This window comes from Biomphalaria glabrata, chromosome 5 (assembly GCF_947242115.1).
Source record: "Biomphalaria glabrata chromosome 5, xgBioGlab47.1, whole genome shotgun sequence".
Lineage (NCBI taxonomy): Eukaryota > Metazoa > Mollusca > Gastropoda > Planorbidae > Biomphalaria > Biomphalaria glabrata.
Genome location: NC_074715.1, coordinates 34,416,766 through 34,435,908, shown reverse-complemented (window position 1 = coordinate 34,435,908; position 19,143 = coordinate 34,416,766). Strand labels below are relative to the sequence as shown.

Below are 19,143 nucleotides of genomic sequence, written 5' to 3'. Positions count from 1 at the left end.
ATGAATTTAGAAACAAACACAAAATTGTGTTAAGCACAAAGACATCTGGTTTGTTTCAAAGTGGATGAATTTAGAAACAAACACAAAATTGTGTTAAGCACAAAGACATCTGGTTTGTTTCAAAGTGGAGGAATTTAGAAACACACACAAAATTGTGTTAAGCACAAAGACATCTGGTTTGTTTCAAAGTGGATGAATTTAGAAACAAACACAAAATTGTGTTAAGCACAAAGACATCTGGTTTGTTTCAAAGTGGAGGAATTTAGAAACACACACAAAATTGTGTTAAGCACAAAGACATCTGGTTTGTTTCAAAGTGGAGGAATTTAGAAACAAACACAAAATTGTGTTAAGCACAAAGACATCTGGTTTGTTTCAAAGTGGAGGAATTTAGAAACAAACACAAAATTGTGTTAAGCACAAAGACATCTGGTTTGTTTCAAAGTGGATGAATTTAGAAACAAACACAAAATTGTGTTAAGCACAAAGACATCTGGTTTGTTTCAAAGTGGATGAATTTAGAAACAAACACAAAATTGTGTTAAGCACAAAGACATCTGGTTTGTTTCAAAGTGGATGAATTTAGAAACAAACACAAAATTGTGTTAAGCACAAAGACATCTGGTTTGTTTCAAAGTGGATGAATTTAGAAACAAACACAAAATTGTGTTAAGCACAAAGACATCTGGTTTGTTTCAAAGTGGATGAATTTAGAAACAAACACAAAATTGTGTTAAGCACAAAGACATCTGGTTTCATTAAATCTTGTTTCTACTGGTATGTGTAGAAGGATTCCATTGAACCCATCACTGACACCATCTGGTCATCCAAGTGGTTGGACTTAAGAACTTCACTGCTAGTGTTATTGTTCTTTACCAGACGAGAGCTGGCCGCCCAGGAGGAGCCCGCATTCCGTAAGTCAGAACACAAGTGACGAATCTCTGCCCTAAACCTTGACCCAGTGGCGCAGTATAGTAAGAAGTTGACCGCGTTGTTGGTGTACATGGCCATGATGGAGGCAGTAAGAGTAAGTCTCTCGGCTGGCTGCAAACCTGGAGGGAACCAGTACTGGCTGGCCAAGAAATATACCACGATAGGTGTGTTGCAAATGACAAACGTAGCGTTAATGACAAGCAGGGTAATGGTCAATGATATTTCCTTGTTTGAGCCGCTGACGCAGTTGTTAGGGACAGTCGTTGTGGTGAAGCCTGGGTGACCGGAAGTGAGCTGAGCATGCCTGGAGCCTTTCAAAATGGTCAAGGTCATTGAGTTTGGTCTGCCCCTAAACGTTTTAGTAGCCACCACCTTCTCCACCCTTCTCCTGCTACGAATGACATAAATGATGATGATGATGTTGAAGATGGTGAGGATGGAGCTAGGAAGAAGAACGAACTTTAACAGGTCAAGCCAGTACCAGACTTTATTCATGAAAGTCTCATAGTCTGTTAGTATAACGCAACGTAGCGTCACAGTTAAATTCGTCTCATCTTCTCGTACCTGTGAAAAGACAAACGATGTTTTAGTTGCAGTTCATTTCATTTGGTAAGCTATAGCCTATATTTAAAAATGTAGAAGACTTCATCTATCGAGATAGTAAGTTAAAATTAATTACAAACACAGGGTAACATTGCACTATTCAAACATTTTTAGCAGCAATATAAAAAATAAACCACATTCAGAATGTTAGCTCCCAGCTGTACTATTAACCCTAAGCCTGTTAGAAATATCACTTCAGCATTAACAAAGAATCGAAGCTTGGATATCATTTTTATTTGATCAATTAACTATTATTAGAAAATTAGAAAATGTTTTGGTTGGTATAGCAAGTTTGAGACTTCTCCGAAATTAAATATAACATTGAGACATTGCTGTGCAAGTCTCCGCTTTTGAAAAACTAGATTGTAGATTGAAGAATAAAAAGATATGTAGGCCTACGTGTTAATAGCGTCCAATATTTCATTTCCCTTGAGCTTCTTAAGATGTCTTTGTGTGTCATAGTTAAAATAAAAAGTTATAAATATTACACTATGAACCTAAAGCGAAGTGTAAACTACAACTGGATCTAACTCATGACTGGTGTCACTTCTAGTTGATCTGAAGAGAACGATTATGAAGATGCGCAAAGTCGCTGTCAAGATTGCGTTGACAATCAAGTGTTTCTCAAAATGTGCTCTTCCTCTTCAATAACATTATGAGTTGTTTTTCAAGGACACAAACAAACGTTTGTCAGTCTCATACGTTGACTCACTGCAGTGCTCATTTGAAGACATTTTACAGCATGTGGTCGAGATTATAAAGTGTCTTGATTTATTTATGGTTGGCGTGGGCTAGTCAACTCTAAAGCAAAGCCAATTGTGAGCTGTTCCACAGCATTTTTAGGGCTCATCTGACGTCGGTTATTTTGATGAAATCATTTTGGTAACCGAATAAACCAATCGAAATAAGAAGCAACCGGCTATCAACGAAAAGATCTCAATACCAATAGAATCAATCACGCCACTCAGGCGATGGAAAATTGTGAAAGATAACCCGCCCATCTCTGAGAAGCTCAGATTTAAAAAAAAAAGAAAGAAAGAAAGAAGAGGTAATCTCACCCATTTGACTAATCCATCGAAAACTAATTAAATATAAAGAATTTTTGTTCAGTCGTTAAGAAGGATCAAACTCACCTGTTGGTCACCAAAGAAGAATAAAACGGGAAGATTTGAGGCCATGATTATCAGAGTAATGACAATCACTGCTGCAGCTGCTGTTGACTTGGAGCAGACCGTTCTCACCCTGTGCGGCAAAACAATGGACATCAAGCGTTCAGTGGTCACTACCACAAGAATCCAAGCGCTGATGTCTGGTGCAAATGCGCTTGACCACAGATTGAACTTGCAGAATGCTTCGCTCAGATATCGGATGTTGTATCCTGAGATGCCCGAAACAAAATGGCGACTGAGACCGTTGTAGAGTACAAACATGTCTATGCATGCCAGATACCTTAAATAGACGGAGGTAGTCGAGTTTCTGAAAGCAGCCCGGCTGAGAATGACGATGGACAAAATATTAAGCACAGTGCCAACTGTGACTAGCGCTACTGAGTAATAGATCTTCAGAGCACGATCTATATCGACCAATAGTTTGTCCCTTTCAGACAGATCTGTATCTGGTGTTGTAAGGTTGATCTCATCCTCCATTATCCCCATCTGAATGTCAGCTTACTGAAACATGAAGGGGACACAAACAATGAAGTCAACAGGTGAACATTGCGTTGTAGACATGAAATCTGGAAAGAAAAACAAAGAAGTACAACTTAAATCTGTTGGACAGATACAGGAGACTTGTACACATTAGTTTATAGGGCTTACTTCTCTCTTTTCTTTAGCCCTAAATATTTTCTATGATCTCATTATCTTCAACCTGTTTGAACTAAAGCCTAATACAATAAGTAGTTTATACACTGCGTTATTTATGGACCCTCATTAGATGTAAATACATTTACAATTTGAACCGCTTGTCAATCAATATCGTTAACATCCTTGGGGGGGGGGGAACAAAGTTAAAGTTGTTCTACAATATAGACATACACTTGAACAATATTCTGAATTAAAAAGATTTATCCCGACGGAACATAACATGTATAATCCAAAGTAAAAACATAAACTGTTGAGGTACCAATTCTTTTTACAATTCCTCTATTCAGATTGCAAATTCATGGGTGGGTGGGAGCGGCTCTCGAAAACGGCTCAAATTATTTTCCTATCTATTTGACAATTGATAAATATCTTAAGGAAAATGATTACTGTCTATTTGGCTGTAATGGGAAAACGCTAGTTTGACTTATAATTTTTCAAAGAAAAAAAAAATTCAATTCGGATAGAGACTAAAAGTATTTCAATTCGGATAGAGACTAAAAGTATTTCAATTCGGATAGAGACTAAAAGTATTTCAATTCGGATAGAGACTATCTTTATCTTGAACAGACTTAGCTAGTCGTGTATTTATTTTAGAAACTATTTCATTAGCCGTAACAGAGATGCCCCACCCATAAGCGCTATTAAGATCAACTCACGCGCCCTATCGCCCTCAATAAGATAGAGGAAAGTAGCTGGCAGCAGTTGGCCTCGGAAGTGACATTGGAGAAATCTTACAAAGAGACAAACCTTTGAGACTCACAAAAAAGTCATTATTGAAGACAGGCGCAGAAGACGGAAAGCAAACTTAAATAGACCACCAGCGGACAACGGCTAAGGAAAATATGCAGGTCGCAACTGAGTCTGCACGTGAATCACTGTCCTTAATCTTCAGAATGGAAGATATTGCCATGATTTCATGAGCACCTTGTGCTAATATTAGAAGATATTACGTCATTGTTTGTTGTTTATGTTTTATGCGAAAGCAAAGAATAGGACGGAAATAAAAGTTAGTTATATATGTCTACCTTGATAAAGACAGTCTCGTTATTATCATTATTAATTAGTAACGTCTACAGTAATTTATTATTAATCTGTGACAACAGAACAACAATGTAAAGTTCAATAAGAACAAGATACAATATAAACTTTCTGGTGTTAATTATCTCGGAAGACAAATTGGAGCAGATGGTATTCGTCCAGATCCAGCTAAAATCAAAGCAATAATGGAGATGCCAGCACCAACAGATCGAACAGAAATTCAAAGACTGCTAGGGATGTTGAACTTTCTGTCAAGTTTCATTCCAAACATGTCAACAATTACCAGTCCATTGCGTGAATTGCTAAAGAAAGATGTATTGTGGCAGTGGAATGCAGAGCAAGAAAATGCTTTCCAACTAATAAAGAAAACACTTAGTGAAGCTCCAGTTCTGCAATTGTTTAACCCTGAAAAGCCAGTTACTATTCAGTGTGACGCTTCTTCTAAAGGGTTGGGAGCATGTTTAATGCAAGAAGACAAACCAGTTGCGTATACGTCAAGATCATTGACAGAAACAGAGTGCAGATATGCACAAATAGAAAAGGAAATGTTAGCTATAGTGTTTGCAGCTGAACATTTTCACCATTATATTTTTGGAAGAACTGTGACTGTACAATCAGATCACAAACCTTTGCAAACTATTGTGACTAAGCCTTTACATAAGATTTCACCAAGACTTCAGTTGATGATGTTAAGACTGTTGAGATATCAATTAACAGTAACTTACACTCCAGGTTCAAAAATGCAAATAGCTGATACGTTATCGCGTGCGTACATCAATGGTCAAGAACAATCAAATTCAAATGATGACATGGTTATGAGAATTCATAGCGCAACAGCACAGTTTCCGGGAAGTGATCAGAAGATTATTGAAATTAGAAGGAAAACTGAATCTGATGCTAAATTAAAACTTGTAATTAATTATGTCAGAGAAGGTTGGCCAAAGATAAAAACTCAAGTTCATGAAACAGTGAAAGTGTATTGGTCATTTAAAGACAGTATTCATGAAGAGAATGGAATATTGTTTTATGAGAACAGAATTATAATTCCTTCAAGTATGAGAAATGAAATTCTCAACAAGTTGCACAGGTCATTTTGGTCTTGAGAAAACCAGATCCAAGGCAAAACAGAGTGTGTTTTGGCCAGGATTGTCCAAAGATATTTTTTCGACAATAATGAAATGCGCAACATGTGCAACGTTCAAAAGAAATAATGTGAAGGAAAAATTGCTACCTCATGCTGTACCAGACAGACCATGGAAAAAGACTGTGACAGATTTGTTTGAATGGCGAAACAATGCCTATTTGCTTGTTGTGGACCATTTCTCTTAATACCCTGAAATAAAACGACTGGGGAACAAAACAGCAGAATGTGTTATCAGGGCAATGAAAGGTATTTTTACTACACATGGCATACCAGAAGAAATAGTGAGCGACAATATGCCATTCAATAGCTATCAATATAGAGAGTTTGCTTCTGAATGGGGTTTCAAGATAACAACATCAAGTCCCAAGTACCCTCAATCAAATGGACAAAGTGAGGTGTATGTTGGTATCGTAAAGCAGATATTTAACAAAGCATACAAAAGTGGGAAAGATCCATATCTCGCTATGCTCGAGTATAGAAATACTCCGATAAGCGGACTGCTTTATTCGCCATCACAACTGTTGATGAGTAGAACACTTAGGGACATCATTCCAACTGATCCCAAACTATTGAAACCATCGGTAGTTGAAAATGCAGAGATATTACTCAACGAACGACAGAGGAAAAGCAAAGTGAAATACGATTCAAAAGCAAGGTTACCTAAAGACTACTCTGTCGGAGAGAAGGTGAGAGTTCGTCTAGGACAAACATGGCAGAAAGCAGTCGTCATTAAGAAACATCCATCACCCAGATCTTACATCATAAAGACAAATGATGGGAAAACATACAGACGAAATCAACGGTTTTTAAACAAGAGCTACGAAGATGACATCTCTGGATACTATGATACTGACGAAGACAATGAACAGCAAACTGTTAGAACAAACGAAACAGACAATTATAAACCAACATCTAGAGAACTTGCTGTGCCGGTCAAGACAACCAGAAGTGGTCGAGTTGTCAAAATTCCTTGTAAATATAAGTATTAAGAACTTTAAAAGGAAGAATGTGATAATAGCTTCAAAAGGAAGGATGTGCTAATATTAGAAGATATTACTTCATTGTTTGTTGTTTATGTTTTATGCGAAAGCAAAGAATAGGACGGAAATAAAAGTTAGTTATATATGTCTACCTTGATAAAGACAGTCTCGTTATTATCATTATTAATTAGTAACGTCTACAGTAATTTATTATTAATCTGTGACAACAGAACACACCTAACTCTGAAGAAATGATTTTTCATTAGCACCTCACTCTAAAGAGAGGATTTCATTAGCACCTCACTCTAAAGAGAGGATTTCATTAGCACCTCACTCTAAAGAGATGATTTCATTAGCACATCACTTTGAAGAAATGATTTCATTAGCAACTCACTCTAAAGAGATGATTTCATTAGCACATCCCTCTGAAGAAATGATTTCATTAGCACCTCACTCTAAAGAGAGGATTTCATTAGCACCTCACTCTAAAGAGAGGATTTCATTAGCACATCACTCTGAAGAAATGATTTCATTAGCACCTCACTCTTAAGAGAGGATTTCATTTGCACATCACTCTGAAGAACTGATTTCATTAGCACCTCACTCTAAAGAGAGGATTTCATTAGCACCTCACTCTGAAGAAATGATTTCATTAGCACCTCACTCTGAAGAAATGATTTCATTAGCACATCACTCTGAAGAAATGATTTCATTAGCACATCACTCTGAAGAAATGATTTCATTAGCACATCACTCTGAAGAAATGATTTCATTAGCATATCACTCTGAAGAAATGATTTCATTAGCACATCACTCTGAAGAAATGATTTCATTAGCACATCACTCTGAAGAAATGATTTCATTAGCACATCACTCTGAAGAAATGATTTCATTAGCACATCATTCTGAAGAAATGATTTCATTAGCACCTCACTCTGAAGAAATGATTTCATTAGCACCTCACTCTGAAGAAATGATTTCATTAGCACATCATTCTGAAGAAATGATTTCATTAGCACCTCACTCTGAAGAAATGATTTCATTAGCACCTCACTCTGAAGAAATGATTTCATTAGCACCTCACTCTGAAGAAATGATTTCATTAGCACATCACTCTGAAGAAATGATTTCATTAGCACATCACTCTGAAGAAATGATCTCATTAGCACCTCACTCTGAAGAGAGGATTTCATTAGCACCTCACTCTGAAGAAATGATTTCATTAGCCCCTCACTCTGAAGAAATGATTTCATTAGCACATCACTCTGAAGAAATGATCTCATTAGCACCTCACTCTGAAGAGAGGATTTCATTAGCACCTCACTCTGAAGAAATGATTTCATTAGCACATCACTCTGAAGAAATGATTTCATTAGCACATCACTCTGAAGAAATGATTTCATTAGCACATCACTCTGAAGAAATGATTTCATTAGCACCTCACTCTGAAGAAATGATTTCATTAGCACCTCACTCTGAAGAAATGATTGGCTGCCTAGTCGTGTGGTACGCCATTTAGGCATTTTTCACGCTGGTCCAGAGTTGGTAGCTTGCCCACTGCCCAGCTCTGCCTGTACTGTAGGAGATTTGGAAGGAACGAAGGAAATGTCTGCAACAAATTACTTCTGCAACTGCAGTGCCTGGTCAGAATCCTGCAAATGTTTTGTTTCTTTGTTTCATCATTTTAAACTATCACTTTGTATGAAGGGAACTTTTCAGGTACAAAAACATTTGGGGCAAAAAATATATGTAGCCCACTTCATTATAGCATTGGTTTACTAGATCTACCAATCTGACATAAATCGTAGATCTAGGTTACATTTCTTTCCCTCAGCCCTGGTTTTGATGTTCATCTAAAACTATTTTCTTATTCATTACTTTTTTTTAGAAAATGAAATGCAACAAAAAAAAGGGGGGGGGGTATCGTGATATGACCTCTGGGTGTAAAGTGTGGGACTGGAGAAACACCTTTTGGGGAGGGGGGGAGTCTGGATAGTCGAGTGTTTTGTTACTCTTGTCCTGTGTAATTGCAAGGCGAGTTGTCGAATCAGATGGTTCTTTCCCTGGTCAAGACTGTCCATTATTTTGCTATATTTAATTCACTTTTTTCCCTTGAAAAGAACCCCATAGTTCCACCTGGGCCGGATTTTCACTTGTTAGGGCGTTAAGCTATTTGAGATGTGGGGCCACCAAACCCACCACTGGCTACTTCCATATTACAATCGACATCAAGCAATTTGTCTTTTTCTTTTTCTTTAATATGATGGCAAATATGACTCAACCTTTTTTTTTTGGGGGGGGGGGGGGAGAGGGAAGCAGGAATGTGGCCGTAAGCTATTCCTTATGTTACCAACAGACACCTTTATATATGTAACATCAATGAATAATTCTTTGAACAAAGTCTCTCAAATTATTACAACCAGCGGTGTTTGAGTGGATAGATTCCAAAAGCTCTAATGTTATTTATTTATTTATTTTTGCACCAACCTTAATTTCCACAATAGATCATAACGCAGAGGACCTGATGAAACTATGAAAACTAGGAATAAAAAATATCATTAAAAACTGTAGGGCTTTGTGTCCCTTCAAACTAAATTCTTGAAAAATACATTTAACAAATATAAGAGTCATAAAACCAATTTTTATCACATTTTATAAACATTTTGATTGATGGCTACATAGTAACAGAATTTACACAGTTAAACAATAGAAGTCATTACTTCTTTGGAGTCCTGCTTGCTATTCACAATTCATCACCTCTTAACATTAATTTGTCTTGATCCACAAATACACTGGCACTTTCATCTAGATTGTTTAGTCAACCTTTCTTTCCTTTCTATCATTGTTTGCGTGTCAGCATGGTCGAGCAAGGATTTGAAGGGAAGCTAATCTGTACGCACTGCGGCCACAGACTGGCTAAACCAGTTGTTGTTTTTTTAAGAGAAAAAAAGCAACAACCTAAAACTATTTAGACACCAGGCACTAAGTGTTCAATGGATGTACCTTCTCCTCCACTTTGATGATCCTTAAACCTTACTAAATGAATAAAAAATAAGTTTGGATAAAATCTTTAGTTGACTTCAAATATGAACTAAGTTATATTTGAATAAAATATATTAAAACATAAACTTCCTTTTCTCATCGATTTTATTTGGATATAAACAAGTCTGGAACTTTTCATTCAATTAGATGGTCTGTAAGTGTGATTTGTTTTCTTGAAAGTATCGTTGTCGACGTTGTAGTCTAGTGTCATGGTAACCTTTTATAGTTTTTAAATTTTTGGTTATTCATTTATTTTTCTGTTCTTTAAAAAATAGGGGGTGGGGGCGCGTATGTGTGTGTGTTAGGAAATGGATAAAATAGAATATAGAACGATATTGTATCTCGACTTGTTAAATTTATATGTATATTTCTGTTTATTTACATTGAACTTCAGATTGAGGAAGATGTCTGTTTTGTTTGTTTTCTTGTCTCCCTTGTCCTAGTATTCAGTGTGTTCCCGTGTATTCTCAAGTCTGCTAGACGTGTCTTGGCAGTCCTCTGTTAGTCTTTTGTTCATGCTAATACAATGGAGTTGTAGTTCAAACATCAGTGTTTGTATTGAGATAGTAAGTGATACTATAACAGAGACCATTATAATTATTATTGTACACATTATTTTGAATTTGAAAAAAGAAACACGTGGACTTCTGAAGTGAAACAAACAAAAATGACACTAGAGATACTGAAGATAAAATAGATCTCTCTGTTTTTCGAAATAAGGGAAATAGCTATGTTTTGACTAAAAAACAAAAACAATTATACTGTCTTTAAATGTGACTAAGTTTACACCATCATTTAAACATTTTTAACAACAGGAATAAGAAATGATAAATACAAAATGCGCGAGGAACAATTAGATGAAACCGTAAACAACATATTCAAATTGGGAGCATGAACCGCAGCAAAAAGTTCCAGAGCACCAAAGAACATTCCTCCTAGGACAGTAACCTACTTTTTTTTTAACAAAGCTTATATCAACTCACTCAGTTTGTCTGGTAAAAAGTTTGTACACGTTAGTTTTCACACACCCATTGTCGAGTCAACATGATTATTTACTGCCGAAGACAATACATTAATCAATTAAAAAAATTGACTTATTAGTTAATTAATTACAGGTGATTAATTTTTTGTCTGATATCAATTTAACAAGGGAAATTTATCTTTCAGTATTCACATATATGTCTAAATGTCCCCTTTAATAATTGTATATATTATTTCTCCCAAACCCATACTGGGATCAAGTTAATGCAGCGCAACTTTGTGTTACTTCAATACATTTTCATCACGCAAGCCACATTAGCATCTAACATCTCCCAAACAATTATTTCTTGTACCTAACATAACAGGAATCAATTTTCTAAGGACTGCAATGATTATTTCAACCGTGCCTGTTACCCTGCCTGAAGCCGCATTCGACTTTCGGAAGTAAGCCAGCTTCTAGGTGGTGTTTTAGTCTGTTTAGCAGCACCCTAGCTAGGGATTTTGCCAGCAATGGACATGAGGGATATGCCCAGAATGGTTATCACATATCCATTTCCCTTCCTCTTGTGGAGATGAATAATGGGAGCATCTAAGAAAAATTGATTCGACTACAAATCAGACGTTGAAATCCTACAGTTGTCACAGATGAACAGCATTAGCACCACAGCAGGACATGTAGTCCGTATACCAGAAAATAGCCTTCATTATGGGTAGCTGTGTCCAGAAAAGTGCTCTTAGGCTCTTAGTGGGTTCAACACAATCGTTACAAAGACACCCTTAAGAGCTCTCTAAAGGAATGTCATATGGAATTCACGGCTGGGAAACACTAGTTCTAAATCGCTCCCTGATGAGTGTCACCCGGTGCTGGCTCTTCTCACAAATCAACATTTGTAGAGGCATTTAATAACACTTTCCTCCCTTGCAAATAAAATTAGCTCATTCTATTTATAGTAGTTATTGGAGATGGTTATTTGATACCATACATACTTAAGTTGATGAGTTTTTTGTTTTTTTTTTGTTTCTCTTTGTTTAGTGACGAAAGGTATCTACTGCATCATCTCTCATTTAACCATACACATGAGCACAAATACGAACTAGTGGACATCTTCTTCGTTTTGAATCAAAGAACTGCCACACTCACACGAATCTTTCTAACTGCCACACTCACCCTAATCCCTTCTCTCTTCCTGTTACTGTGTGCTGAGTACGAGTGAAAGTAAAACACTGCATAATTGAATGTGAGTGTGTTTGTGTGTGTGTGTGTCAGAGACACAGAGAGAGAGGTAGAGAGAGAGAGAGAGAGAGGTACAACGAGACAGGGGGAGAGAAAGAAAGAGAGAGAAAATTTGAATCTCAGAGCGTAATTGAAAGTTTTGTTTGAATTCCTTTATCCAAAGTTTTTTTTTTAATTTTCAAATTGATTCTGAAACGAATAGAGATGTATCCAGTTGAGCGAACTAATTATAATTACATTAAAGTAAAAGGAAATAAACATGTCATTTCTGATCGCAACAAAATAAAAGATTCTCATTAACTCGGGATTAGCTTGAAAATAATCTAGTACAAATGTTAACTGCAAATTCGCGACATTTGTGAAGGTTTTGGGTCATGCTTGTTATTTTTTAATGTTCACAGTTCAAGATTGACTTCATTGGATGTGGTTCTGTTTCTAAATCATTGCTTATTTTAGAACAGTTTTGTAATCTGTTAGCATCAATCATTTTGGAGTTTTTAACGTAAATTCTAGACAGGGAATTTTAGACAGGGAATTTTAGACAGTAGTTATGTCAATGGAAATGACACCTTCTCTAGTTCCCTGAATAAATCAACTGACAAGGGCACAAAACTGTGTTAAGACGTTCTTGTCCTCAATCTCTGCCCAGATAGTTTCTATTCACTACCAGCACTTGGTGTGTGGACTATCTCCAGAGACCAATCAATCAAAATGATCTCGTTTACTTTTTTTTTACACTGACCTCTTTTTTATTAAAGGAAAAAATGTCATCAGACCATCTTTTGCCTTTATTTTATCTTTTTGTTTCTTTTGTCTCTTTGTTTCTTTTATCTTTTTGTTTTTGTCTCTTTGTTTGTTTTTTAATTATTATTATTTACAAGCTCCACAAATTGTATCTGAACAACCCAAACTCCCAGTCCACTAAAGATTAATTCCCAAACATCCGCAAAAATGTGCAAAAACAGTTACGCCAAATGCAAGATACCTGGCTTAGCAAGAAAGTGGAAACAATACAGGAAATTGCTGACAGGCACGACATGAAGAACTTCTACCATGCCATAAACGAAGTCTATGGACCCACAAAGTTAGGCGCATCCTCTCTACTAAATGTTGATGTGAGAATCCTATTGGCAGATAAGGAAGAAATCCTAAAACGCTTGGCTGAGCACTTTGAAAAGGACTCTGGAAGATTATGTCGAAGTATGGCTGTCCACAAAAATTCATAACCATGGTGAGACTATTTCATGATGGCTTGAAGGCTCGTGTCCAGGAAAGTGGAGAACCATCAGAGCCCTTCGAAGTATCAAACGGGGTTAAACAAGGCTGTGTCCTAGCACTCACACTGTTCAGTACCATGTTCTCTGCTATGCTGACATATGCATTCACAAATAGAGAAAACAGCGGGATAAATATAACATACAGATTTGATGGTGGCCTATTCAACCCGAGGCGGCTCAAAGCAAAAACAAAAATAAAATCAGCAGTAATCAGGGACTTGTTATTTGCTGACGACCGTGCCATAAATGCCTGCTCTGAAAATGATCTGCAGAGCATCGTCAGCGACTTCTCAAGAGCATGCTCAGACTTTGGCCTTACCATTAACACAAACAAGACTGAAGTCTTATATCTACCTGCTCCAGGGAAAGCCTACTCAGATCCAAGCATCAAGATAAATGGACATGATATAAACGCAGTGGACAGATTCACATATCTTGGCAGCAAACTCTCCAGAAACGGAAAGATCGATAACGAAATCGACCTCCGTATCGCCAAAGCCAGTGCATCCTATGGCAGACTGTCTAAAAACGTCTAGAACAGACGAGGTATCACCACAAATACAAAGCTATGATCTATCGAACTGTCGTCCTCCCTACATTGATCTATGCCTCATAAACGTGGACATTGTACAGAAATCATGCAAAGAAACTGAACCACATCCTCATGGCATGAGGAATGTCAAGGACAAAATACCAGATACTGAAGTCCTTTGAAGAGCGGGTCTGCAAAGCATCCACACAATCCTGATGTAGTCCCAGCTGCGATGGGCAGGACACGTCTGCAGAATGGAAGACCGCCGCATCCCTCAACGACTCTTGTATGGCCAACTAAGCGAAGGAAAGCGCTTTCAAGGCGGTCAGAGAAAACGCTTCAGGGACACCATCAAATCTTCTATGAAGGCGTTCAGCATAGACCCAGCCACCTGGGAGACAGAGGCACATGACAGAGCATCATGGCGTCGCGCTTTGAAAACTGGCGCACATGTTGCTGAGGAAAATAGAACAACGCTGGCAGAAGAAAACCGCCATAGAAGAAAAGCAAGGCCAATGACACTAGCTCCAGCTGGAATAACCTGCCCAGTGTGCAGCCGAACATTCCGGGTTCACAAGGGTCTCACCAGCCACATGAGGAGGCACAAAACCCCAGTGCCAAGCTCTCAGCCCCCTGGATGACAAAGTGGTCATCATCGAACCACGATGGACGAACTATATAATTATTTATCTGTTTTGCTTATCTGTTTATTTATTATTGTCAGTTTGTTTTAAATGTAAAAAAAACAACAACAGCTGAATAGTAGTTTTCTGACTGATAGTTAGCAGTTTAGCTCTTTTCGTGTTTTGGAGCATATAAGTTATCTTAAAACTGTCTGTAATACTTCTATTGCGTCTTTTTTTTCCTCAACGTAAATAAGCGTTAATACAAACACAAACAGTAAGTGAAGTGCGGCCACAGAAGCAATGTCAGAAGGGTACAACCATGGGTCTGTAAGCAATGCAGGTAAAAGGCCAGGTTTCAATACTTCCAGCACGAATAGCAAAAGCTGTGAAACTCAAAACTATCAACAAATACAATTGTACTATAGAATTCATTTTCGTGGGGTAAACTTATAGCCGAAGCATATATAGTCTCGCTGTCTGTTATATTGCCGGATATGATGTCATTGCATTATCATTGCAATTCAAAAGTATTTTATTTAATCTATTCAATCTTGTTTTTGAAATGCATATACTTGTACGTATACACAAAAAAAAAATGTATTCTTTCTTTACTAATTTATTAGTAGATCTTACAAAAACAAAAATTTGCTTGCATATTTTTATTATGTTAGTATTTCGGCATATAACCAAAACATATTAGGCCTACACCAATGTTATAGACTATGTAGGCCTACACAAATGTTATAGACTATGTAGGCCTACACCAATGTTATAGACTATGTAGGCCTACACCAATGTTATAGACTATGTAGGCCTACACCAATGTTATAGACTATGTACAAGAATCAGCTTATTTGTTTCATAGGATAACCTTCCTTGTTGTTTTATTAACTATGAACAAAAAGTTGTTTTAAAAATGGAGTACTGTTAGGACACAAAGGTTTATTGAAGACTTTCAAACATGTATTATATAAGATAAGATAAGATAAGATAAGATGACCGACACAAACCTAAAGTAGCTTTTTGATATAACCGGTGTACAGAATACAGGTAGTGGTAAAAAGCTAGAGGTTCTCACACTTTTTTAACCCGAGGACACCTTAAAATAGTAAAAACTTGCCCAAGGACCCCTAAGTGAAAAAGCTACATAAATTCATTGTATAGATATTACAAATGAAACAAGAAAATATATAACACAGCTATTTTGCTAAAAAACAATAGCTTATGTAAGTGTACTTGTGTTAATTAGTTTGGATCAATGATGTAATTAAATTTGTAATAGATCTAGATTAATAATAAAAAAAGCATTTATAAAAATAAAAATAAAGTAGGTGTGGGGGGGGGGGGAACGACCTGAATTCTGCTAGCGGAGAGCTTATGACATGGAAGAGTGTATAGTTATCTATTGATTCTATAGTCTCGTCCTGTTTTTCAGGTTTGTGTTCACTAAGACTCAGACAACGATTTATGAAGGCAACCCATTTCATGCTCTAATAGCACTAGGGAAGAAGGAGTATTTGTACAATATGTGTATATATATGTGTATAAGTTTTCAGTGTATGACTTCAAACTCAGTGACAAACCAACGTGTGCTAACTAGTGGTATTCAAGGTTCTTTGTTGCGAAGATCAACTGCCTCGTGTTTAAATTAAAACCTCAACTCTTTTTGATATTTAGTTGGCAATTGCGAGTTCAATTCAGAGTCCTTGACATTGTTTCGTTGATCGTGAAAAATCTCCAATGTAAATCTTTTTAACAAAAGAACAAAACAGTTTTGTTTTCAGAACTTTGAACAAATCTAAAATATCATGGGATAGCGACATTGTTTGAGATATAAACTTAACAAACGGACGGACAGACAAACCACACAAAACTAATAGCAGATAAATATGTAAGAAAAAAATCTGACTTTTGTAAAGATGCAGAGATGTAGAAGAGAAAAAGAAAGGACGTTTTAGGAACACATAGAAAAGACTTCGCACTAGAATCCCTTACAGAAGTTACAGTAAAATAATTAATTTACATTTTACACAAAACTAGATTCCTCTCCCAAAATAAACCTCTTTGCATGATAAAATAATTATACAATTTACTATTTTAAAATTTATTTTTACTGGAAAGGGACAAAATTAGAAAGTAGCAGAAGCCAAGGTTGATTTAAAACATGCCGTCTGATAATTATTCTTGAACGAGACTTGAACGTTTTAAAAGCAAACTTTCCATAATTTCCTTCACAGAACTCGGAAAGAAAAGGAAAATCAATGTTAAAGCAGACATGCTCCGATCCCTGTATTTAGGAGCAGTCCGATCACAGATAGACTACAGCCTACCTGTGCAAATTTATGGCTCTAGGACTGCTCTTGAACAACTTGATAAAATACAGTCCCAAGCACTAAGATTTGTCTGTGGAACCTTTAGGACAAGTCCAGTAAATGCGGCTGAAATAATGGCTAATATAGGTCCATGAAACCTTAGGAGGGAAAGGTCAGTACTGACCTGCTATGAGCGGTATAAAAGGCTGGATGAATACCTCCCAGCTAGAAAACTAGTGGATGGTTGGAGATGCAGAAGACGTATCCAGATGCAGACTTTTATGCATCATGCCACTAGACTATTTGATGAAGCTGGCCTCTCCACCAACCGACAAAACATTCAACGCTTTCATCCCCTTCCCCCTTGGTGTCTCCAACGACCCCAGACATACGCTTGAAATTACTAGACTCTAATGCCACTAAGCAAAGCCGTTCATCTAGCGACCTTCAAATCCTAGCTCTGGAGACCATTAATACCTTCAAGCCCAGTGCTATTTTTGCATACACTGACGGGTCGGCATCAATAGATTCTGGAAGAGCAGGCTATGGAGCCTACATCGACTTTCTTGGCTCTTACACAGTCAAAATCTTTGGACCATGTGGTAGTGTTAGCAGTTTTGATGCGGAGACCATGGCAGTCTGTGAAGCCTTAAAAGTCATTGACTCTCAACTCGGCGAGGGACATTTGAGGGCAACACAGATTGTTGTGGTCACTGACTCAAAATCTGTACTACAGGCTTTGCAAAGCCCGGACCATGGCCCCCCAATATCAACACTGTCATCATGGCTTCACATAACATTAAACAACGCTATGGCACCCCTGTAATAATGCAGTGGGTACCGAGTCACATAGGTGTGACTGGCAACACAATTGCAGAGTCTTTGGCCCACCAGGAAGGGCAAATTCCACCTACTGATCAGGCTGTAAGCTTTCATCAAGCCCTGGCTATAATACAAAAAAACAGAAATGGAAAAGTGGTTTGAGTGCTGGGACAAGTCCCAAAAAGCCCGTGGAGTCTGGGAGCGCATGAGGCGCCCTGACCGCACTTCCCCGTGGTGGAGGCTGTCCAGGCCTGAGCAAGCTATTATAGCACAGTGCAGGACAGGCCACTGTCCTGTTGGCTCATATTTCTCGCGGCTATGGCCAAATTTTGATTCACGGGTCCCCCCGCTGCGGGGTAGAAGAGGAAACCGTGCCTCATATTCTGTTTGACTGCCCCAGACTTGCTGATCTCCGTCTCGACAGGTCTGGGAAACCCAAAATTCTCGGCGACATTTATGCACTACGCAAGACAGCAGGGTTTCTGTCCAGGGCTTTTGCAAGAGAGGATTTGAGCCTCTCAAGCCCTCACTCTAATGGAGTTTGATGATGATGATGATGATAATGAATGTTAAAGCTGAATAATATATAAAGCATTCTTGAAGTACGACTAAGTGTTGCCCTCATTTAGATTTAATTAAATAAGAATTATCTTCGATTCCGAAGATCTAGAATAACTGTGGGATTATATGTAATCATGCATGTCGCTAATCCATTTGCGGCCTGCATATTTTGCTGGACATAGTGCAGACGTGCCGTTGTTCGCGGGAACAATTTAAGTTGTTTTTTTTACACTTTGCATTTGTGGTATGAACGTACATTTTGTTCGCTATCTTTAACATAGTAGTTTATTTGTAATGCAGAAACTGTAAAACGAATTACTTTTCGGATAATAATGATATAATACTAGTATTTATTTCATTAAATGTGATAATGTATATGTTAGAGATCCTGGCCTAACAACGCAGAAATTGAAGAGCCCTAAACCAAAATGATGTTTCATTAGTTGTTCTTTAATAATTCTCTTGAATTAACGACATGCTGATAACTATTGTACCACAAAGACTGTAGGATTTCTTTTCGTGATTTAAAGTTAGAACTGGGGAAGCATTTTGTGTGCACACGCTAATTTCCTCAGGACATGTCTGACATCTAAGACAAAAAAGAGATTTACTTTTGAATTGTTTTGTTCTTTATTGTTTCTTTGTTCCCTCATGTCATACACAGAAGGGCCGGCCTTAGGCATAGGCAAACTAGGCAGCCGCCTAGGGCCTTCAATTGGTGGTCGCCTCGCACAGGACGGAAATAAGTTTTTTGAGAAGAAATAGCGAAACTTGTGCCCAATGGTATTGCTGGAGTAGGCATATATTAGCCTAACTTTGAAATAAATTGCGTGATTTTATTTTTTAATGTTTATTATTTAATTTTCTATTTCATTTGTGACCACCAAATTCACTTCGCCTAGAGCCTCCAATTATCAAAGACCGACCCTGTACTCAGAATCCTTTTTAAAAACTGGATACGAAAATAATAGAAAAATAAATATTTTAATCTTGTTTCTTTTTTATTTTTAAACATATTTCATCCCAACAAGTTATCGATACCCAACATACCTGAGTATTAGTGCATCAATCTATCCATGTATCCCCCAGCGGCTAATACTCAACCACAACAATGAATCAATGTTATAGTAACACATCTTTCCTTCAATGGACCTGATCGTCAGAAAATGTCTCGAGTTTTGTAAGTTTAAAGG

The 19,143-nt window shown here is 37.4% G+C and overlaps 1 protein-coding gene across 1 annotated transcript; it reads right to left on the bottom strand.

Annotated features, from left to right (window-relative positions):
- Positions 1–689: 689 nt before the first annotated feature.
- Positions 690–19,119, bottom strand: LOC106060927 (uncharacterized). The gene is made up of 3 exons (XM_013218964.2): positions 19,001–19,119; positions 2,670–3,271; positions 690–1,497 (listed from the first exon to the last, which is right to left on the bottom strand). The coding sequence occupies exons 2-3, from the start codon at positions 3,189–3,191 to the stop codon at positions 772–774; spliced, it is 1,248 nt and encodes a 415-aa protein (XP_013074418.2). The 5' UTR covers positions 3,192–3,271; positions 19,001–19,119; the 3' UTR covers positions 690–771.
- Positions 19,120–19,143: the final 24 nt, after the last annotated feature.